This window comes from Glycine max, chromosome 19 (assembly GCF_000004515.6).
Source record: "Glycine max cultivar Williams 82 chromosome 19, Glycine_max_v4.0, whole genome shotgun sequence".
Classification (NCBI taxonomy): domain Eukaryota; kingdom Viridiplantae; phylum Streptophyta; class Magnoliopsida; order Fabales; family Fabaceae; genus Glycine; species Glycine max.
In genome coordinates, this window is record NC_038255.2 from 36,029,348 (window position 1) to 36,051,411 (window position 22,064).

The window sequence follows — 22,064 nt, forward strand, 5'->3', positions numbered from 1 at the left end:
GACCAAGGTCTTAATTCTATCATAGAGCTCAAATTCATTACCTAGGGTTGATGGATTCTTTCTTGGTTAATCATTAATTTTACAAGTATTTAATCATATCCAATATTCATTCAACTAGTGCCTTAAGACATCAGGTGTTCAAAATTAAAATATAACAAATAACTTGGATTGGATCTTGGGAACATGTTAACTCATTACAAGTGTACCAAATTGTTGTCTCAAGTAGTAAAGTACTCGAAGGTCCGATTGTTGAATCCACATGAACTTTGTTAGTACTTAGATTGATGCAAACCCAATTTATATGCCAAGGATCAGAAATTTAAATGTAAAACTTAAAGAAAGTCAGAGACAAGAAGGATAAAAAATTTAAAATAAAAGATTAGGAGATAAGATAAAAATTTAAAGAGATAAGAGATTTAAAGATAACAAAATAGAAGATAAAATAGATAAGAGATTTTAAAGTAAAATATAAGAAATGTAGAATATAAAAATAATGATGCTTAAAGATAAATTTAGAGTTTAAATATGTTGGGGTCTATTGTGCCAAAACTATTTGTTATGCAATGTGAATGATTTTCTCTATCTAATGTTATCTCAGTTCCCACCCACATCTACCGTGACACTCTATCTTTGGTTTCCCGCATGAAGAGCCTAATTCATCTATTTTTCTCTCCCATTTTTTTTGCAAAGATAAAAATAGTAAATCGCATTAAGATTAGATATGCATGAAAATAGATTAAACAAATATCAATCTATTTCTAGCAATGATTTCATTTAGATGCCCTTTCCCAGTTCTTTAGAAAATAATCATTTTTCAATCCATTACCTCCTAAACACTATATGGGTGATCAAACCATAATAAACAAATAAGCACAGAAAAGACAAGATTGCATTAAATAGATAACAAGAAAGAGTTGCATTACAAGAGTTGGTCTGTCAGGCTCCCAACAATGGGGTTTAGCCTCTCATTGCTATGAGAGACTTTACACTTTGTGGATAGAAGAATGGAAGGGATGGATAAAGAAAGAGAAGGGGATAATGGACATAGAAAAAGGGTTTCCCCTATTTTAGATACTCAAGCTTAAGATGTATTCACTAGAGAGCTCCGAGTCTCGGCGTCTCGATGTATCTTTCTCCTTTGCTTCTTACTCCTTTTATAAGCCTAAGGTAGCTTAATTTTCACGTGACCTCGCGCTTAGCACGGGCTTTCGCGCTAAGCGCGCCTTTGGGCTTCTTTGTGTGTCTTCTTCATGCTAAGTGTGAGCTGGTCACTAAGCGAGGAGGCACGCTGGGCCTGTCTTGTGCACTAAGCGAGCTATTCCAATTTTCAACTTTTCTTCAAGGCTTTTTCTTCCAGTTTTTGTATCAATTTTCCTCCAAAACACTTGAAATTTTCTTCTGTTGATAAAAAATTACAAAGATATTAATTTCTTCATTATTTCATTAAAAACAATAGTAAAGTGAAGAAATTATAATCATTTTTAGCTAAAATTAACTCAAATTTCACAGTTATCAACATACATATTTATCCCCAACAATACTATCATGGCTTTAACCATTGTAATTTACTCCTCCCATTTTAACCACTTATAAAGCTAACAAAAATGTAAATCAGTAAATTTACGTGCAGGCAGGCAAGTGACACCAACAACTAAGAAGGGTAGAAGATAGAATCCTTCAAGCAGGAGAAGCTCTAAAAATAAGGAGATTTTAGAAGAATGTGCTCAGTTAATTCATTTCTATTTTATTTCCTTTAGATCTCAATACATATAGAGTGTTGATCAACATTTCTCAACAAAATGACACGCTCACATGTGCCACAAGTCTTAAAAATAGAATCTTTAAATAATCACTGAGTTATTACATTAATAAGGTAATTAGAGCTAAATCATGTTAAGCTGTTTTCAGGTCTAGCGGGGCACAAAGTCCTTAAGCAAGACAGATGGGACTCCATTGCATTGAGGCCTTTCACTTTTGGGTAGCTTGTCTTTCTCAGGCCTTATTCTCTTCCCTTCTGTTGGTGCTTCACTTGGGCTAGTAGGCATCTACTTCAAGTTCAGACAGGGCATGTATGTTTGTCTTGTATGTCTATATCAATACTTCCTCCTTCAAAGACAAAACCTTATCCTCAAGGTTGAATGTAGCTTAAATGTGCTGGTAGCGAGAGAAAATGACTATATTTCGTCCAGCAATCCACGATCACCCAAATCATTTTCTTCCCCTATGAAGGAGGTAAGTGTGTCACAAAATCCATTGAAATGTCTTTCCAAACTTGTTAAGGAATGGGTAAAGGTTGGAGCAAACCAAACTATTTTTGTGTTGAATATTTATTTTGTTGACAATTTGTGCAGGCACAAATGTGATCGCAAACATCTCTAGCCATGTTCAGCCAAGCAAAGGAAACAAACAACCTATTCAGAGTGCCCTTAATCCCAGAATGACCCCCAAGTAGAGAATCATGGCACTCACCAAGCAGTATGGCTCTCAATTCAGATTCCAAAGGAATAAAAAGGTGGGTGCAATACAACAACAGCCCATCCTGGCAAGTACAATCTGGTGTTGTTGCGTTGTCTAGTTTTTGTTGAAGCAGCTTTTGATCCACTAAATGATTTAGGTAAAACTGGTGGAGTTGAGCCGAAAACTCAAGTTGTCTCGTGGAAGTTGTCGTGTAGAGAAACTCAAGGGAGACATTAGAAGACTCCACCCTAGACAATGCATCCTCTACTCCATTGGAGCGACTCAGAGTATAGAGTATTTCATAATCATAACCTAGTAATTTGACGAGCCATTTTTGTTGTGCAAGTGTTAGGATATTCTAATTCACTAGTCCATGCAGATTTTGTTGATCCATAAAGACAGGGAAATGGCGACCCAACAGGTAATGGCATCATTTCTAAACAACATAAGTAATTGTGAACATATCACATTCATAAGCGGAAGAAGCTTACGTTCGAGGGGAAAGCTTATGGCTAAAGAAGGCAATGGGATGAGAAACTTGGGACAAAACTGCCTCAATGGCTGCTCCATACGCATCATCTGTGGTGACATCAAAGGTAACCAGAAAATCAAGAAGTTCGAGAACAAGGAGTGTCATCACAACCTGTTTGAGTTACTGAAAGGAATGGGTGGCACCCTCATCCCAAACAAAAAAGTGCTCTTGAGTAAGTCTGTTAAAGGTCCTGCTATGGTAGCATAGTGACACACAAACTGACGCAGTAGTCAATTAAGCCAAAAAATGCACGTAGATTTGTCATTGAATTGGGTTGAGGCTAACCCACGATGGTAGAAAGTTTTTTAGGATCTGCTACTACCCCAGTTGCAGAAATAGTACAACCCAAATACGCCACTTGTGACACTTCAAAATCACATTTAGCAAATTTAATGAATAAATGATGTTGCTACAATGTTTCCAAAACTTGTTGCATGTGGTCCAAATGAGACAAAGTATCAACACTATTCACCAAATTGTCATAAAAAAAAATACCAAAATGAACTTGTGAAGAAACGACTTAAAAACCTCATTCAAGATGGACTAGAAAGTAGAAGGGTCGTTGGTCAACCCAAAAGGCATTACCAGAAACTCAAAATGGCAGTCAATTATGTGAAAGGCCGTCTTAAGAGAGTCATCAGGGTTCAACAACACTTGATAATAACCAGAACGCAAGTTCAACTTGGAGTAAATCATAAAACCATGCAACTCATCTAAAAGTTTATCCATAGGTATGGAGAATCTATCCTTCACTGTTATGGCATTAAAGCACGATAATCGATTTAAAAATGCTAGGATCCATACTTTTTGTCAACCAATAAAACCAGGGAAGAAAAAGGATTGGTGTTAGGGAGGATAATACCATCTTGTAACATTTCTGCAATAAGTCGTGTCATTATGGTGTGTTGATATTGTGGACATCGATATAGCTTAATGTTGACAAGTTGGGAATGAGGCAAAAGGTCAATGTTATGATTTTGGGTTCGATCAAGAGGCAAACCGTGAGGCATAGCAAAGATAGGGGCAAACTAATTTAAGAAAGAAGCCATGGTAGGGGAAAGGTGAGAGACATCTAGAAGGCTTGGATTGGGGTCAACAGTAGGCTCATTCACAACCAGGTAAGTGACAGTATTAAGGACTTAATTGAATCAGTATATATATATATATATATATATATATATATATATATATATATATATGCAAAATTGAGAATAAGAGGCATGGGTTGAGGTGTTGTGAGTGGTACCAATTAATGTAATTAGTTTGTTTTGGTAGGAAAATTGAATGGAAGGTATGGAGAAATCAAACAAAAAAATGCCCAATGTTTGTAACCATTGAACACCCAAAACTAGATCAGTGCCATGAATGGGTAACATGTGGAAGGATATAGGAAAAACCTGACCCGCCATTATAACTGGAACATCTGGGCAGCACCTAAAGCATTGGATAGTGTTGCCATGGCCCACTATGATGGAGAAGGATTTGATAGCGACCAATGGTAATCCCAGAAACTCTACAACCTGTGGTTGCAAAATATTGTGTGAACTGCTCGAGTCAATGAGGATATTCACATTCAACTCCTTGACCTTGCCTGCAACATATAAGGTGCATGGTGATGGTTGTCCATGAAAGGCAGCTGAAGATAAATGAAAATGCTCTGCATGTTTAGCTTCTTCCTCCCTGACAGATTCCTCCTTTGATGATTGTCCCGGATCTGGTATATCCTCTGCAACAAGAGAAATTGCTTCTTCTGAAAGCGATGCCCAGGGCTCCATTTTTCATCGCAATTATAACACAATCCCTTATTGTGACACTCTATATTTCTTCAGATGAAACACAACAAATTGGCAATGAAGATGGCAAAGGTGGCCCTAACACCGATGATTGAGAGGTCGTTGTAACGGAAGGAGATGAAAAACACATAGAGAAATTGCTTCTTCTGGAAGCGATGCCCAGGGCTCCATTTTTCATCGCAATTATAACACAATCCCTTATTGTGACACTATATTTCTTCAGATGAAATGCAGCAAATTGGCAATGAAGATGGCAGAGGTGGTCCTAACACCAGTGATTGAGAGGTCGTTGTAATGGAAGGAGATGAAAAACACACAGAGCATGAAGAGAAGCGGGAGCCACGAAACTTATCTTCCATTAAACGCGTGAGCTCTTCTACCTAAGCCAAGATGGTGGGCTGATAGATGGTCAATTCTACCTTCATGTCCACACGTAAACTAGATATAAAAAAAAATTGAGAAGCAGATCCAAATTCATGCCTTCAACGCGATTCGAAAGAGCTTCAAATTGCATCTGGTACTCGGTCACCGTGGTGGTTTGCAGCAACTTAAACAATACAGCCTGGTGATTGACGTAAGATGATGGCCCAAATCGAAGTTCCAAGGTACGGGTGAAATCTGAACAGCTTGTGTAAGTTGGTGAGCAGCATGAAGCCACGTAAACCAAGCTAGAGCAAGCCCTGTCATGAAAAAGGGAACAAGAGCCTAATGCTGAGGAATGGCGACTTGGTTTAACTCAAAGTAACTTTCCGCTTGGAAGATCCATTCTAATGGATTAGATCCATCAAACGGAGCCAGCATCGCCTTTGTTGCCCGAACTGGAATGTTGCGTGAAGCAAAAACCGAATTCATAGTCACGAGTTGAACTTGTTCCCTAAACGTAGCCAACTCCTAAGTATCATGGGTGGATTGAACATCAATTTGCAACTGCATCTCCTTCATCTGTTGGAGACATTGCTGCAAACAGATCATCAATTTTTTTGAGTTTGGAAGGGGTCATGAAAGATCAATGAAAACACCAATGATACCAACAACAAAGAAGGGGAAATGATAGACTCCTTTCGAGTAGGAGAAGCTCCGAGAATAGGGAGGTTTTAGAAGATGAATTTGCTTTGGTAATTGATTTCTATTTTATTTCCTTTAGATCTCAATACGTATAAAGTGTTGATTAACATTTCTCAACAGAATGGCACACTCACATGTGCTACAAGTCTAACAAAAAATAAAATCTCTAACTAATCACTGAGTTATTACAATAATAAGGTAATTAGAGCTAAATGATGTTGAATTGTTTTCAGGTCTAGTGGGGCACAAAGTCCTTAAGCAGAACTGATGGAACTCTGTTGCGTTGAGGCCTCTCACTTTTGGGCAGCTCGTCTTTCTCAGGCTCAGTTCTCTTACCTTGTATGGGTGCTTCACTTGGGCCAATAGGCCGAGTATCCAATTAGAGTTCAAAGTGGACTTTTATATCCAGGATGTTTCCAACACGTAAAAAGTATTACTAATTGAATTATTAATTTTATCCTCTTGCTTACAAAAGATGACAAAAATTTACAAAGATTTATAGAAAATAATAATTTATCCATAGTGTTGAATACCAAAAACATAACAATTGCCTTAAACAAAAAAGTATACTCGGTCACCTAGGGTGTGACACAAGTGACAAGTAATGCGCATCCTTTAATTATATGTGAGGGGTTCAATTTTTAATTATGTAAATAGAACAATACATATGAGGATATAAGTTTTTTCTTAATTGATATTGGTTATATTATTCATTTGATCTCCATAGTTTCATGATTTTTATTTTTTTAGTTCTTATAGTTTGAAAGTGGTCTTTTTAGTCCCTATAGTTTTAAAAGGTTTTTTCAGTCTCTATAGTTTCATAATTTTTACTTTTTTAGTTTTTATAATTTTTAAATTAAAAGGACTAAAAAAGAATTAAAATATAAATTATAAAAAACTAAAAAGATTGTTTTTAAACTATAAAAACTAAAAAAATAAAAATCATAAAATTATAGGAAGCAAATGAGTAATTTAATCATGAATATTCTATTTTCTCGATATTAGACTCATGATTTTTTTTTTTGGTAAGAATACCTTGTTGTTAGAAGAAAAAAAAGAGAAAAAAAAAAAAAAGCACATTCGCGCAACTCTCGTACAAACCGTGCCAAAATCTTTCATTTCAAGTAACATTACAGGACTCTGACTACACAAGCGAGATTCCATGCCTCTGAAAGGGGTGTAGGCGTGAAGCACTGGCAGGTGAAACAAAAGACCCGTTACCCACATGGATCAGTTTAAAAATGAAAGACAGCACTTACCATTTCATCCACAAGAGCCACATCAGCCATTAGTCCCACGTGTCTGCATAGACTCCACGTGGTAGGCTGCAAGTTCGTGACATATGACATGACTCTGAAAAAACTGAGACGGGAATTCTATCATAATTAAATAATTTTACTTAATTTTTATTATCTTAAAATAACATGCAAGCAAAATAAATAACAAATAAACAAAATTAATCATTTTTTTAAAAGAAAGTTAAAATAAAACATATCTAAAATAAAAAAAAATCCTATTTAGGACAACACTCTCACTAATAATAATATTTTGAAGAATGTGTATATATAAAAATATATTTAAATAATTAATAATATATTAAAAATTTAAATAATATAAAAATTGTTTCTATAAATTATAAAATATAAATTTAATATCTAATGAAGACATGGGACTAAGCTAGTTTACTTTAAATATATATTTTCTTGGTCTAGTTGCAGAAATTATTTATTTATAGGATCTTGAAACCAATTATTCTTGGGTTAATAATTATAAGAAATCAATAAGATCTTGAAACCTATGATTCTCACAAATAATAGATAAACAGTGCATACCTTTTTTCATAGTGAGATTTCTCTCCGATGGATTTTATTTTACATTAGTGGGTATTAACCCCTCTTATAACCATTACTTTCATCAACTAACAGTTACTTTTAGAAACTTCTCCTATCTAACACAATTACAATTTAGTTCTTAATTATTAATTTTTTGTTTATTAGTCCCTACATAAGTCACATGTCTCTCACATGAGACATTAATTCTAACAAATGATTCTGAACAGGTGATGCTGAACACTTTTTCATCCTGAATCTTTCTAGTACTTTATTGATATATGTTTTCTGAGACAAGCCTAACAATCCTTGTGATCTATTTCATAATATTTTTATCCCTATCACATAGCTTGCCTTACCCATATCTTTCATTTCAAAGTTGCTAGAGAGAAACTTCTTAGTCTCATGAAGAAGACCAAGATCATTAGTTGCAAGTAAGATATAATCAACATACAGAATTGGAAAAATAACCTTACTCCCACTGACCTTCAGATACATATACCGATCAACAGTATTTTCCTTAAATCCAAAGAAAACAATGGTATCATTAAACTTCAAATACCATTGGCAGGAAACTTGCTCAAGACCGTATATTGATTTCTTTTATTTGCACACCATATGTTCCTTTCCTTCAACTGAGAACCCCATTGGTTGGTCCATATAAATATTTCCCTCTAAATCTCCATTAAAAAAGACAATTTTCACATCCATCTGATGTAGCTACAAGTCATAATGGGCTACCAATGTCATGATAATCCTAAAAGAATCCTTTTGTGAGATTGGTGAAAATGTTTCTTTATAATCAATGCTATCTTTCTAAGTAAATCTCTTAGCAACAAGTCTAGCCTTGTAATGCTCAAGGTTATCATAAGAGTCATGTTTAGTCTTGAAGATCCACTTACAACCAACTCTCTTATAACCCTTTGGCAATTCTACAAGGTCCCAGATACCATTATGTTCCATGAAATATATCTCTTATTTCATGGCATTTAACCACTTATCAGAATTATCATAGCTTACAGCTTATGAAAATGAAACTAGATCATTATCATTAATGCTTAAGTCTGTTTCTGTTTCATGTAGGTATACTACATAGTCATTCAAAATAGCTAGTCTCCTTTCTCTTTGAGACCTCTTTAATGCTACTTCTTGTGGTTCTTCCATAATAGGTTCTTTATGTATCATGGGCTCATTATTGTGTTGCTTTTCTTCATTATTGTTTGAATTAACAACTAAAGGAGTAATCACCTTACTCTTAGAGGCACAAGCTAAAGGGACTTGCACTCTAAACTCTTTAATTTTCACATCTCGTGGAACTATACTCCCACTGATTTCACCATTTTCAATGAACCTTGCATTTCCAATTTCGACAATTCTCATACTATGATTAGAACAATAAAACATATACCCCTTTGACTTTTTTGGATAACCAATGAAATATCCATTGATTGTTCTTGCATCCAATTTTCTTTTTTGTGGATTATAAATCATTATTCCTGCCTGGCAACCCCAAACATGTAGATGCCTTATACAAAGTGTCCTACTCATCCACAGTTCAAAAGGTGTCTTTGGAACTGCCTTACTAGGAATCCTATTCAACAAATACATGACAGTTTTCAAGGCATACATCCACAAAGATACAGGTAAAGTTGAATAGCTTAACATATTCTTAATTATATCCATTAAAGTTCTATTACACCTTTCTAATGCACCATTTTGTTGTGGTGTACCAGGCATTGTGTATTGCGCACAAATGCCACATTTCTGAAGAGTTAGCAAATGGACTGGGTGTTGCCCAGTTTCATCTATCTTCCGTAATACTCACCACCTCTATCAGACCTAACAACTTTCACTTTCTGTCTAATTGTCTTTTACTTCATTCAGTAAATTTCTAAGGCATCCACTGCCTGAGATTTCTCATGCAGTAAGTAGACATAACCGTAACGTGAATAGTCATCAATAAAGGTGATAAATATATTTCCTTTTCGAAAGAATTAACATCAAAAGGTCCACAAATATCAGTATGCACAATTTCAAGAAGTTGAGTGCTTCTTGTAGCTCCTTTCTTTGTATGTTTTGTTTGTTTTCCCTTAATACAATCCACACAAATATTTAGATCCGTAAAATCTAGATCAGGAAGAATTTCATTCTTTATTAATCTTTCCATCCTTTCTCTAGAAATGTGACCTAAACGTTTATGCCACAAGAAACAGATCGTTCATTCACTAAACTACGTTTAGTGCCAACATTATGATGCAGAGTTAAAATGGTTTCAGCATACAAACCATCTAATTTCAATTTATATAAACCATCACAAAGAACACCAGTACCATGAGATGATTATGCTTAAATAAACTGAAACATCCATTACCAAAATTAAAAGAGTATCCAGTAACATCAAGTTTAGATAATGAAACTAAATTCCTAGATAAACTAGGTACATAAAGAGTTTCCAGTAAATCTAAATGATGTCTAGTGTCGAGTTTTAAACGATAAGTCTGACTGCTTCCACTGGACTTTCACTCTATTCCCCATGAAGACGAACTTCTCATTTGGGCTTATGATTTGGATTGTAAGGAATCCCTGCATAGTATTAGAAACATGAATCATACATCTAAAATCAATCCACCATGTATTATGAGGTGTAGAAGCAAATGACTTTGGTGTTTTGATGATGATCATGATGATTTGATGCAAATGATGCAAATGAGCTTATCAAGTTTAAATTCAAGACAATGATTCAAGAATACAAGCCACAACATCAAGATGATCACTAGTATTTTAGGAAGGGAATTCCTAATTGATATAGCAAAAGGTTTGGCCAAGTAATTTAAGTTAAAAAGTGTTTTTCAAGAGATTTACTCTCTGGTAATCGATTACCAGAGGATGTAATCGATTACCAGTGGCCAAAAATGGTTTACAACAGCTACTAAATATTTGAATTCAAATTTTAGACTGTGTAATCGATTACACAATATTGGTAATGATTACCAGCAGTTAATAAACGTTTTAATTCAAATTTTAAAACCTGTAATCGATTACACAAGTCCTGTAATCGATTACCAGAGGAGATTTTCAGAAAATAACTTCCAAGAGTCACATCTATTCAAATGGTTTATGAATGGCCATCAAAGGTCTATTTATATGTGACTTGGAAACACGAATGGAGAGAGAGTTTTGATTGCTCAAAAAGTTTTATCCTCTCAAGAGATTAAGAGAGTTTTTCTGAATTGAAATGTCTTATCCTCTCAAAGATTCCTAGGTCAAACACTTGCATATTCAATAAGGAATTGTGATTGATCTTCATTGTACAATCTATCTCTTTTAAGAGAGATTTCTTCTTCTCATCTTCTTACTTCTGAAAAGGGATTAAGAGACCAAGGGTCTCTTGTTGTAAAGGATTCCTGAACACAAGGGAAGGGTTGTCCCTGTGTGGTTCAGACTTTGTAAAATGAGTTTTACAAAGAGAGTGAAAAATCTCAAGTGGGTTGCTTGAGGATTGGACGTAGGCACGGGAAGTGGCCGAACCAGTATAAATCAGTTTGCATTTCTCTCTTCCCTTAAACTTCTTTTATTTATTGCCATTTATCTTTTGCTTTAAAGAATTTTATTCTGAATTGTCTTTTGAGTAATTCATGTTAAGGGTGCATTGTTAATCTAAAAAGAGAGAGCGAAATTTTAATTGGGGAATAGTCTTTGTATCTTAATTCAACCCCCCCCCCTTCTTAAAATAACTGAGGTCATTTGTCTAACATGAGGAACTTCAGTTAAGTTTGATTCAAAACATACAAGAGCATTAAGCTCACCTTTCTTTTTGAACAAGACTTATGTTTTGGGTAATCCTTCTGAAAGTGTCCAGATTTCCCACAAAAATGACAATCATTGCTCTTTGATGCCTTCTTCTGGATTTGCACATGACCGTCATTTATCTTTAATGGTCATTTGCCTTTATCATGCTTCTTCACAAATTTCTTTCCGGCTCTTTGATTCCCTTGGTGGCTTACATAATGGACTAAGTGATTTCCTTGATTCTTAAGCCTCGTTTATTCTTGAACTAACATATTATGCCATTCATGCACATTCCATTTATCTTTCATGATATTATAGCTCATTTGGAATAGGCCATACTTATACAGTAATGAGTTCAGAATAAACTAAACAAGGAAGTTCTCATTCACTGTCATTCCCAAGGTCTTAAGTCTTACTGCAATGTTTGTCATCTCAATGACATGTTCATGTATAGTATGTAAACTATCAAACTTCATGATGGTCAGAGTACTCATTAATGTCCCAGTAAGAGACTTATCAGCTGTTTGAGATCGCTTTCCCACTAACTCCATAAATTCTTTAGCACTATCGGTCTTAGGGAGAATGGTCTAAATATTGTCTGCAACAGTCATTCTCATGAACATTAGGCTGAGTCTGTTAGATCTTTCCCAAGCTTTATAATGAACTTTCTCTTCATTGCTACTAGCATTAGTAATAGTAGCAAACTTCTCTTCCAATATAACAAGATCAAGATCCAAAACACCGAGATGAAATTGGACTTGCTCATTCTAGTCAGAGAAGTTAAGCCCATTAAAAATTGACACATATGATACACGATAGTTCAATGAATTGGGAACAGGTACTGCATAATAAAATTCACATAAGCATTTTGAAACATAAAACACATGTCATACATATAATTCATTCATATAACAATCAATGTATATTGATGTTCTCCTTTAGGTGATGCACCATCACACAACATACAAACATGATAATGCTAATAAAATTATTAACATTATTTGGCAATTAAATATACACTAATCAGTAGTACCTATTTCCTTTGGATATATAAATAAAACTAATGATACACACAAATTACCTACAATTATATTCATTAATTATAAGAACTAATCAACCTCTGGGTGATCCATAAATGACTTATAACAATGAATTTCAATTACTTATAAATTAATAATCATATAATTTAACATTCATTATTTTATAAATAATTGAAATAATAATTAATTTAAAATTAAATAACCTTATAAATTTGACCACTTTGATAACTAACAAATTCATCATATACTTAATTCCAAATAAATATACAACCTATATATATTTATTGATATTAACAATTTATAACCATTTTGTTAATTTCATTCTAGAGCACATATATACCATTCATTCATATTATAACCAATAAAAAAAAACTTTGTAGTCACGTTAAGTTCACGTATAGGTCTTTCAATAACATCTTATTTACATTCACAAAAAACTGCTTGCAGTCACTTTAACGCCTTATTCACATTCACATATATTTATTAAATGAAAAAGGCCCAACACCATCCACAAGAGTTAACAGCCGTTGACCATTTGTTGTCATCAAATCAAATTAGATATCACAAAAAGCAAATTTGGAATCTTTCTCCAAAAGGTAAAACTTAATTGCCATCTTTGGTCCCAGTAAAAGACACGAATTCTAAGCCTAACACAGAAGCCACTTTCTCGTGCAAATTGCTCTTCAAAAAATAAAATTCAACAATAATAAAATATCATACTAAAATATCATACTTGTAGTGAAAAATAAAAATTTCTAAATTTCATAATTAAGATTTATTTATAATTAAGAGAAAATAAATTATTTTAGGATAATCATAAATTTCATGTGAGATTTTTTTTATGCATTTCTTAAAAAAAAAAAAAAGAAAAAGAAATTTTGGCTTCCTTAATTATTATTTTTGTCACTCTATTCCTATTCCTATAGTTAGGAGTTAAAGAGAATATACTTTTATCATGAAGAGGACCTTACTTTACCTTAGGGTACTAACCTCTCTTAAGTGAGTGAGTAAGACTTTAATTCTAACAAGCTTCTCTTACAAGTTTTTGAAATAGCTTCTTCGGCCCTGTCAACCTTCTCCTCGATCATGTCTATATATACACCTTGCCGCAGCTCAAGGAAACGACATCTCAGGCTTCGGTCCACACAAGTCTCTCATCTCATTCCCTCGTTCTTTGCATCTTGCTCTTGTTGATCATTGTTTGGGTTCCAACCCATATCACTTCCCACACTGCCGTCATCAATTACGCATGGATCATGAGATAAAAGAGCCACCACCTCTCTCATCCACACTCTGTTCTCAACCCTCTCAATTCAGTCAAAACACTCAAGAAACTTATCCCCGTTACTTCCAACAAGACTTGAACGAAAGAAAGAAAAAAGGCACGTGCATCACGTGCGGCCAGAAGGATCACTGGTACCGGGAGTGTCCCTTCAAATCCTCTAATAACGATTCCCAAAATGCCAACAGCATATGGTGCCGCTGTGGCCATGGCCGTTGCGAAAAGAGAACCTCAAAGAGTGAGAAAAACCCCGGCAGGATGTACTACGTTTGCCCCATCAAAAGGGTATGCATGAAACAGCTCCAGCATTTTCATTTTTGTTCCTTTCTTGACTTCTTGATTATCAAGTTTTTGTTTTTTAACTGTCTTTTTGGTTGGTTTGGTTATTAGGGGGAAAAATGTACTAACGGTTTTGTTAAATGGTGCGATGATCCCGATGTCGAGAGTGATTGGTCGCAGCCTCCGCCGTTTAAGTATCCTGAGTGTAAGTGTCCTGCTGGAGTGTGTAAAAGGGAGAAGGCAACACATAATGGCGTTGTTAAATACTATTTTACTTGCCCCGTTAAAGAGGTAGTATCATATGATGTTTGTTTTTTTTTTTTTTTTAGTTAAAACTTAAAGGGCTTACCTTGATTTAAGAGCTTTTGTTTCGTAGAAATGGGAAGTTGTTGGATGATATTATTTGGTAGCATTGCTCGGTTGAGTAATCTTGTTGTTGGTGTGGAATAAAAAAGGCGTGTATGCTTCTTATTAATTTCTATTCTAGTTTTAACTGCTTTCTGTGTTGTGAGTTGTTGGTTTTCTAAGGAAAAAAAATTGAACTTTTAGTATGAAAATGCCTAAGGTATGTTGGGTATGGCAAAGAGAAAGTGAGAAAGGAGAAAAAAAATTGAAATTTGAATCTTTGTTTTTTAGAAGTGAACTTTTCCCTCTCTTTTCTTTCCACTATCGTGAAGTTCGCCTCTACTTTCAGCATACACCTAGCGCAGCAGAGACTTGTATATTTATGTGTCAATAATAGATGAGTATTTAGCAGATTACTCGATTATAGTGTTAGTGACTTAATATTGTTTTTTGTTTATCTTGGATTTTATTGACTTCTTGTTATGTAGAATTTATTTTGGTCCTCCATGATCAATGTATTTTGTGCGAATCTAATTCATACTAATAATTAATAAATTTAGTATCAAACAGGGCCATGGAAATTGCGGTTACAAGGTATGGGAGGATGAGCTGCTACATATAAGAACTAATGATCAAGATGACCATGACTTCGATGAGGGTGTTAATTTGGCAGTAAATCATTCCAAAAAGATGAGAATCATGGACAGTTCCGAGGAGGATCCAACACCAATGGCTGTATCCGAGGCTGAGCTTTCACAGAGTGAAGATGAAGCACTCGAGGTATCCCCTTTAGTTTTCCAGTATCTGTGGTTATGGTGATTTTCTGGATCCGTATTTTACCTTATTCACTAATTCTGTGTAATGTGTTGCTATTGAGAAGAAAGCATCGCAGCTATCTTGCCTATCAGAATCAACACCTTCAAGGATCGGTGGGGATCGACAGCATGTGTTTCCAAGGCACATTTTTGCTGGTGCTGGTGCTGGCGCTGGCGCTGATCCATCATTTGGTAGTGTTTATTTTCTTCCCTTCACTTCTTTATTTTGCATTTTGTTGCTGCCATTCTCATTTTTCAAAGTCAAGTGACATACTTTTGATTTTATTTTATTTTTCCCATTATTCTTTACAATCAAATCTTTTTCCATGTTTTTAATTCTTTTTAGCCTTGAACTAGGTCAATTGTACATATAGAAAAGACATCTTAGACTTGCTATGGACTTTAAGTGTCATCCCAAGTTACAATTTTTATTTGAATATGTGAAATTTTTATTGGGTGAAGTTTTATACACTACCCCTTGATCACAAAAAGAAACTGTAACAGTAGTCTAAACATGCCCTCTTAAATAAAATTATATGAAATTCAGAAAAGCCATGTGTGAAATTCTCTTTATGTTATTGTTGGCTGACTTGGCTCAGCTCCATTAGGTCGGTTAGGTCGCCTTCTCTTCAGTCCACCACAAAGCTTGAAATCCCCCTCATCTCAGACACCTCAGTCAATTTTCTGCTGTGAGTGTGATTTCCTAAGTTGTTAGTGTCTTTGTCCACTTTGATTTAGCATTATTTAAAAAGTTAACTCTGTGGCTCTCTTTCATTACAGGTGTTTTCCCATCCTTTAATCCCATAGATGTCCCAAAACAACCAAGTATTACTAATGTTCCTTGTGCTGAACATAACCAGCTTGATGTTATTCGTCTCAGCCAACAAAGCCAACTTTCAAGCAGTGAAAGAAAACTAATGTCAAGGGCACAAAGGCAAAGACAATTGGCCTTTGCTGCACAAAAGCAGCTCCTCAATGATCTAGAAACCTCGAAGCCTCACGAGCATGAGTCCATGAAAGAGGCAGCACAAGACACTTTTGCTATATTAGACAACTTGGGTGCAAATGACACACAATTCTTTGAGCATGTTTTGTATTTCATAAAACTCACATCATCGGTTGTACAAATGACTAAATCCATCGAATGTCTTGAGGAGGACAACAAGCGTCTTGAGGACGAGAATGCCAAACTCGCCCACATTCGTGACCTCTACGCCAAGACCGAAGATCAGTTCCAAGCCTCTGATCAACGAAGGCAATTACTTTCCAAAGAGATCTCTGACTTTGAGGCCATGCTTGTTGAGAAACGAAACCAATTGAAGTCGTGTGAATTGGAAACTTCAAACATGCGAATCGAACTTGGTGGTTTGAGAAGAACTATGTTGGAAGCTGATACAGCCTTGAAGGCTAGAATGAAGCAAGCAGAGATTGCAGGTAAACTTAGGAAAGAGAGAGAAGCCAAACAAATTGCAGCCAAAACAGCACTCGAGAAGGCCAGGCTTAAATCAGAGTATTAATTAATTATCCAATAGTATTTGTGAGTTCTGTGAACTAGAGTTGTAAATATTAGTGTTTAATTTAACTTGCTCTTTATTTTCTCTATCAGTGCAAGTTAAGATTAATCTCACGTTTATATCGTGTTACTACTAGTATGTTTTCATTTACTTATCATTTGCCGCTTGCTACACGTCATTCACCCTAATCTTTTTCGGTTAGTTTGGTTGGAATGTTGGATGGAAGAAAAAATACAGAAAAAAAATTGAAATTAAATCGAAGAGAGTGAAAGGTAAAAAGAAAAGTTTTTATTTTTATTTCTAAAAATTAACTTTATATCCGCTAAGAAGATTATTCATATTCTTTTCTTAATTTTTGAAAAATATTTTATGGATATTCAATATGTTATCTAACAAAAAAAAAGCAAAAGAAAAAATATAGGTATTAGAATATTTATGATGTGATTAAAAAAATAAACAATCAATAAAAATTAATTCAATTGAAACAAACTTATATCTTAAAAGAATGGAAGTTGGATTATTCTTGTCAAGTGCTTTTTAAGTTTTATATAATTATAAATATTTTTTAAATTACTTTAAAATAATTATTTTAAAATGAAATAAATTTTTTATAAATAATTCATGTATCTCTCTTAATTTTTATATCTCCCTACCAAACATATCATTCGTTAGGCCGCAAAAATCAGCAAAGATCATGTGTACCACGCGTTACCACCGAACGTGCCAAAGCCAATACCAACAAGCAAAATAAAATAAGTTTAAAAAATAAAAAAGCAAAAAATAAAATGAAGTAAGAAAGAATCCTTCCGAACTCCAAACTTTACTACATCTCACACCGTCCGATTCATCACAATCACATCATTTATTTATTTGTTATTATTATTAATATTTGTGTGTTAAATAACTACTATTCGCCAACAAGAAGCATAAGTCTCTTTTCCGTGATGACGACGTGCGTATCGGGCATCATCGCCGGCGATCCCCCTCATCGCCGCCGGTAGCAGCAATCCCCGGAGCCATGGAACCGTAATTCCGATACGGAAAAAGTCTCTTCCCGTTCCCATCGTTTACGTCCTCCCACGGTCGTTTCCACGTTCCGTTGAATTCCTCCCCACCCCTTGACGGAAAAATCAAAAGTAAAAGCACGCACGAACGCACGCGTAGGCTCTCTCATTCATTCGATCTCTATTAAAGCCAATTCCGTTATTTCCATTTCCGACATTTAGAATCGCTTACTGTGTTACTTTATTTTTATTTCCGCTTTTTTCTTCTTTTTTTATCCGCAGGAATCGGATACAAAACAGGGACATCGAGTTTACAATAACTTGCAGAATTGGGCAAGCGTTTTTGTTTGTGTTTCAATGGGAATGAAGAAGGTAGCGTCGGGTGTGACGATGGATCACGTGCTGCTGGCGTCGCAGGAGACGAAGGAGGCACGTGAGGCTCGGATTCGGAGCCTCTTCGATTTCTTCGACAGAGAGAATCTCGGGTTCTTGGACTACTCTCACATTGAGGCCGGTCTCTCGGCGCTCCAGATTCCGGCTGAGTATAAGTACGCGAAGGATTTGCTGAACGCCTGCGATGCCAACAAGGATGGGAGAGTGGATTTCCAGGAGTTCAGGAAGTACATGGACGACAAGGAACTGGAGCTTTACCGCATTTTTCAGGCCATCGATGTCGCGCACAATGGCTGCATTTTGCCCGAGGAGCTCTGGGAGGCGCTTGTTAGAGCAGGCATGTGTCTTGTACCTCTTGTGTTTTAACGGAAATTGTTCGTATTCTTGCAAATTCAGTTGATGTTTATGTTGTGTGTTTCGCTTTTCTTTAGGTAGATTAGTTTGAGATAGAGTTGGAGGTTGGAGATCTATGGCCAAAATAGTAGTTATGAGTAAGAATGATGGTGATCGTGATCCTCAACTCACCTCGTGAGCTGGCTTTGGGTTCGAGTTATCTAAGATGATATCAGAACCTATTGTCACGGGCTGTTATTAATTCGATAGTGATATAACCGAAATCGTGATGGGGACAATTCTCCTCTCCCGGTGAGCTTGTTTTGGGGGGTTTGAGCTAGGTCTGAACCCAATTTCTAAGACTTGCATCTAATTTGGGTTGGTCAGCAGGGCAGTGAATTACAAGTTTAATAAAAAGAAAGCAGATTTCAACCAGGGTACCGAATTTAATGAAAAGAAAAACGTTCATTATCTTAAAAAAGGAAAAACTATTTAGTACTTTTTAAAAAAATAAATTGAAATCTAATAGTGTATTAAATGGTCCCTAACTTGAAAGAAAATACGTACTTGCCATTGTTTGAGTTGTTTGACTGGTTAAAGTAGTGGTGCAAGCTGGCATCAAATGTTCATCTCAAGTCATAAGAAAAATTGGAGGTTGGGCTATGATTCTGTTATGTACATTGCCTTGCCAGGCTCTGATACTAGGCTATGTTTATCTTCTTGGAAACTTGTGTTAAATTCAGAGAAGTCCTGGCTACATTTGCTGATGTAGAGTGTGTTTGGTTCCCTGTTGAAATTCCCACTTTCCAAGATGAGAAAGTAGAAGCAAGTCCCTTGTTGCTTTAGAATGAAAGCTAGTTATGTTCAACGTAACTGTTATCCAAACACACTCGCAGTGGTAAGAACTTTCACTTTTGGCATATTTCTTCCCGATGAAAGCAATTTAACTAAAAGATTTGCTACCTGTAAAGGATCTAGTTGGTTGCATTGTAGAAGTTGAACGGAAGAGGAAAGTAAAAACTACCTAACAACCTTATTTACATGATGTTAGGTTTATTCCGAATGGTAGTTTTAACTAAGTACAGTAACATAAACCCATGTTAAACATTATTTCTAACTCCATCTACCCTTGTTTGATTGACAGAATACACAATTTTGCCATTTTGTTTTAGTCTGCCCCTAGTAAACATGGTCAGCATACACTATATAAGTCCTTTGATTGAAAATGTCGAATTTGGATTGCAGGACTCTAATTTATTTGGTGTATTATTGTTACGTGATTTTGATCGTGTGATGTACTTTGGTGGTTGTTTCATTCAATAAGCCAAACTAGTCTCTCTATTGTAGGTATTAAGATTGATGACGAGGAACTCGCTCGTTTTGTTGAGCGTGTTGATAAGGATAATAATGGTGTTATAACATTTCAAGAATGGAGGGATTTTCTGCTGCTTTACCCTCATGAAGCAACCATAGAGAACATTTACCATTATTTGGAGCGGATGTGTATGGTTGATATCGGGGAGCAGACTGTTATTCCAGCAGGCATTGGTAAGCACATTCATGCAAGCAGGTATCTGATTGCAGGGGGAGTAGCAGGTGCAGCATCACGCACAGCAACTGCACCCCTTGACCGTCTAAAGGTTGTATTGCAAGTCCAAACAACGCGAGCTCAAATAATGCCTGCAATAAAAGATATATGGAAGGAGGGTGGTTTGTTAGGATTTTTTCGAGGCAATGGCTTAAATGTTCTTAAGGTGGCCCCTGAGAGTGCCATTAGATTTTATAGCTATGAGATGCTGAAGACCTTCATTGTGCGTGCCAAAGGGGAAGAGGCAAAGGCTGCTGATATTGGAGCTATGGGGCGGCTACTAGCTGGTGGTATTGCTGGTGCTGTAGCTCAAACTGCAATATATCCCATGGATCTTGTTAAAACACGACTACAAACCTATGCTTGTAAAAGTGGAAGAATTCCTAGCCTTGGAACCCTTTCAAAAGATATATGGGTTCAGGAAGGACCCCGGGCATTTTATAGGGGATTGATTCCTTCTCTTCTTGGGATTATCCCTTATGCTGGCATAGATCTTGCTGCGTATGAAACCTTGAAGGATATGTCCAAGCAATATATTCTTCATGATGGAGGTAAAAATAAAAAACTAGTTCACATGTAATGTTCCATATGAGATATTGCCTTCAGTTTTGTATTTAAATTCTGTGACATTCTGTAGAACCTGGCCCTCTAGTACAATTAGGATGTGGGACTGTATCTGGAGCTCTTGGAGCAACATGTGTTTACCCACTGCAGGTGGTTAGAACAAGGTAAGCTTTGGCTGTAATGTGTTTTAAATTGTTGCTTAAATATCTAGTAACTTCAACCGTTTCGGCTTTCTATGGAAATTAGAAAATGAAAGACATGTTGATTTCAGAATGCAGGCTCAACGCTCATACAAGGGAATGGCTGATGTATTCAGGAAAACCCTTGAACATGAAGGCTTGAGGGGATTCTACAAAGGAATATTTCCTAACTTGCTCAAAGTTGTACCGTCAGCAAGCATCACCTACATGGTTTATGAGTCTATGAAAAAAAATTTGGATTTGGAGTGAAGAAATTTACTGCTTGGTAATTAATCTTATTGACATGGCTGACCGTTGGCAACTATACATTGGGAATGGTTTTTCAGTGAAGACATTGATGACAAGAATAAAAGTCTACAAATACAATTGATTATTGTGACAATTGTCTAAATTCATTCTTATTAAAATAGTATTAAATTCTTCAAAATTCTTGAGAGGACAAAATTGGTTTGTCCCGCATTGTGCTTCATTAAACTAACATGAAGCTTCATACCAATTAGCTGAATTTTTGTATGATAGAGAAGCACACTATATACTCAGTTAGGATCCGATTTTGTAATTGTAATTTGTAATATTTAGTGGCTCAGATTAATCGTCTTACTCTTAAAATTAATAATTCCATATTTAGTGGCTCAGAATATTAACCTGTATATTTAATTTCTATTATATGAATTATTATTAACTACTAGAATAGTTACAGTATTTTATATATAATTTCATAAAATTTTATTAATGAATATAATTTTTAATATTTTAAAATTAAAAAGATTTAAATACTGATATTTAATATTATTTTTTAAAATTATTCTATAAAAATAAAATTAATTTTTCATAATTCTATTTTTATTTTATAAATATATTTTGCCTGGGATGAGATAATTACTTTTAAATAAAACTACATCACTGTAAAAAAAAAAAACTACATTTTAGAAAAAATTACCAAATAATTTTTTGTTTAAATGGAGCTTCTAACTTAACAAGTTAAAGTTGACAATTTTTTTAAGTTTTTAATTTAAAAGTAACTTTTAAGAAAGAAAAAAATAAGTTTAGCTGAACAGACCTTAGCATGACCGGGGTGGAAGGCAACCCAAAATTTTAGAAAACAGTAATGTTATTTTAAGGGAATCGCGATCAATTTTATTTCATTAGGAAAGAACTAGAAAATTTTACAATTTGACTTGACTTGACTTGCACTTTTATACTATTCCATTTCACATGTTTCGCGTTGTCCACTAAGGCACA

The 22,064-nt window shown here is 35.2% G+C and overlaps 3 protein-coding genes across 9 annotated transcripts; 2 read left to right on the plus strand and 1 right to left on the minus strand.

Annotated features, from left to right (window-relative positions):
* Positions 1-877: 877 nt before the first annotated feature.
* On the minus strand, positions 878-6,282 carry LOC102666608 (uncharacterized). 2 transcript variants are annotated; one of them, XM_006604148.4, is made up of 2 exons: positions 4,387-6,282; positions 878-1,398 (listed from the first exon to the last, which is right to left on the minus strand). In XM_006604148.4, the coding sequence occupies exons 1-2, from the start codon at positions 4,762-4,764 to the stop codon at positions 1,366-1,368; spliced, it is 411 nt and encodes a 136-aa protein (XP_006604211.1). In that variant the 5' UTR covers positions 4,765-6,282; the 3' UTR covers positions 878-1,365. The 2 variants fall into 2 exon arrangements, with proteins under 2 accessions (XP_006604211.1, XP_006604210.1); XM_006604147.4 differs by having other exon boundaries at positions 4,392-6,281.
* Positions 6,283-13,509: 7,227 nt separating this feature from the next.
* LOC100527087 (putative GRF zinc finger protein) lies at positions 13,510-16,824 on the plus strand. Of its 6 annotated transcripts, none has more exons than XM_006603612.4 (6): positions 13,536-14,072; positions 14,178-14,357; positions 14,982-15,191; positions 15,292-15,418; positions 15,835-15,915; positions 16,007-16,824. In XM_006603612.4, the coding sequence occupies exons 1-6, from the start codon at positions 13,755-13,757 to the stop codon at positions 16,741-16,743; spliced, it is 1,653 nt and encodes a 550-aa protein (XP_006603675.1). In that variant the 5' UTR covers positions 13,536-13,754; the 3' UTR covers positions 16,744-16,824. The 6 variants fall into 6 exon arrangements, with proteins under 6 accessions (XP_040868313.1, XP_006603675.1, XP_006603676.1 ...); NM_001399877.1 differs by having other exon boundaries at positions 13,629-14,072; positions 15,826-15,915; positions 16,007-16,803; XM_006603614.4 differs by having other exon boundaries at positions 13,818-14,072; positions 14,972-15,191; positions 15,826-15,915.
* Positions 16,825-17,587: 763 nt separating this feature from the next.
* LOC100775805 (calcium-dependent mitochondrial ATP-magnesium/phosphate carrier protein 3) lies at positions 17,588-21,460 on the plus strand. Its single transcript, XM_003553939.5, has 5 exons — positions 17,588-17,900; positions 18,027-18,474; positions 19,818-20,609; positions 20,696-20,786; positions 20,894-21,460. The coding sequence occupies exons 2-5, from the start codon at positions 18,102-18,104 to the stop codon at positions 21,069-21,071; spliced, it is 1,434 nt and encodes a 477-aa protein (XP_003553987.1). The 5' UTR covers positions 17,588-17,900; positions 18,027-18,101; the 3' UTR covers positions 21,072-21,460.
* The last annotated feature ends 604 nt before the right edge of the window (positions 21,461-22,064 follow it).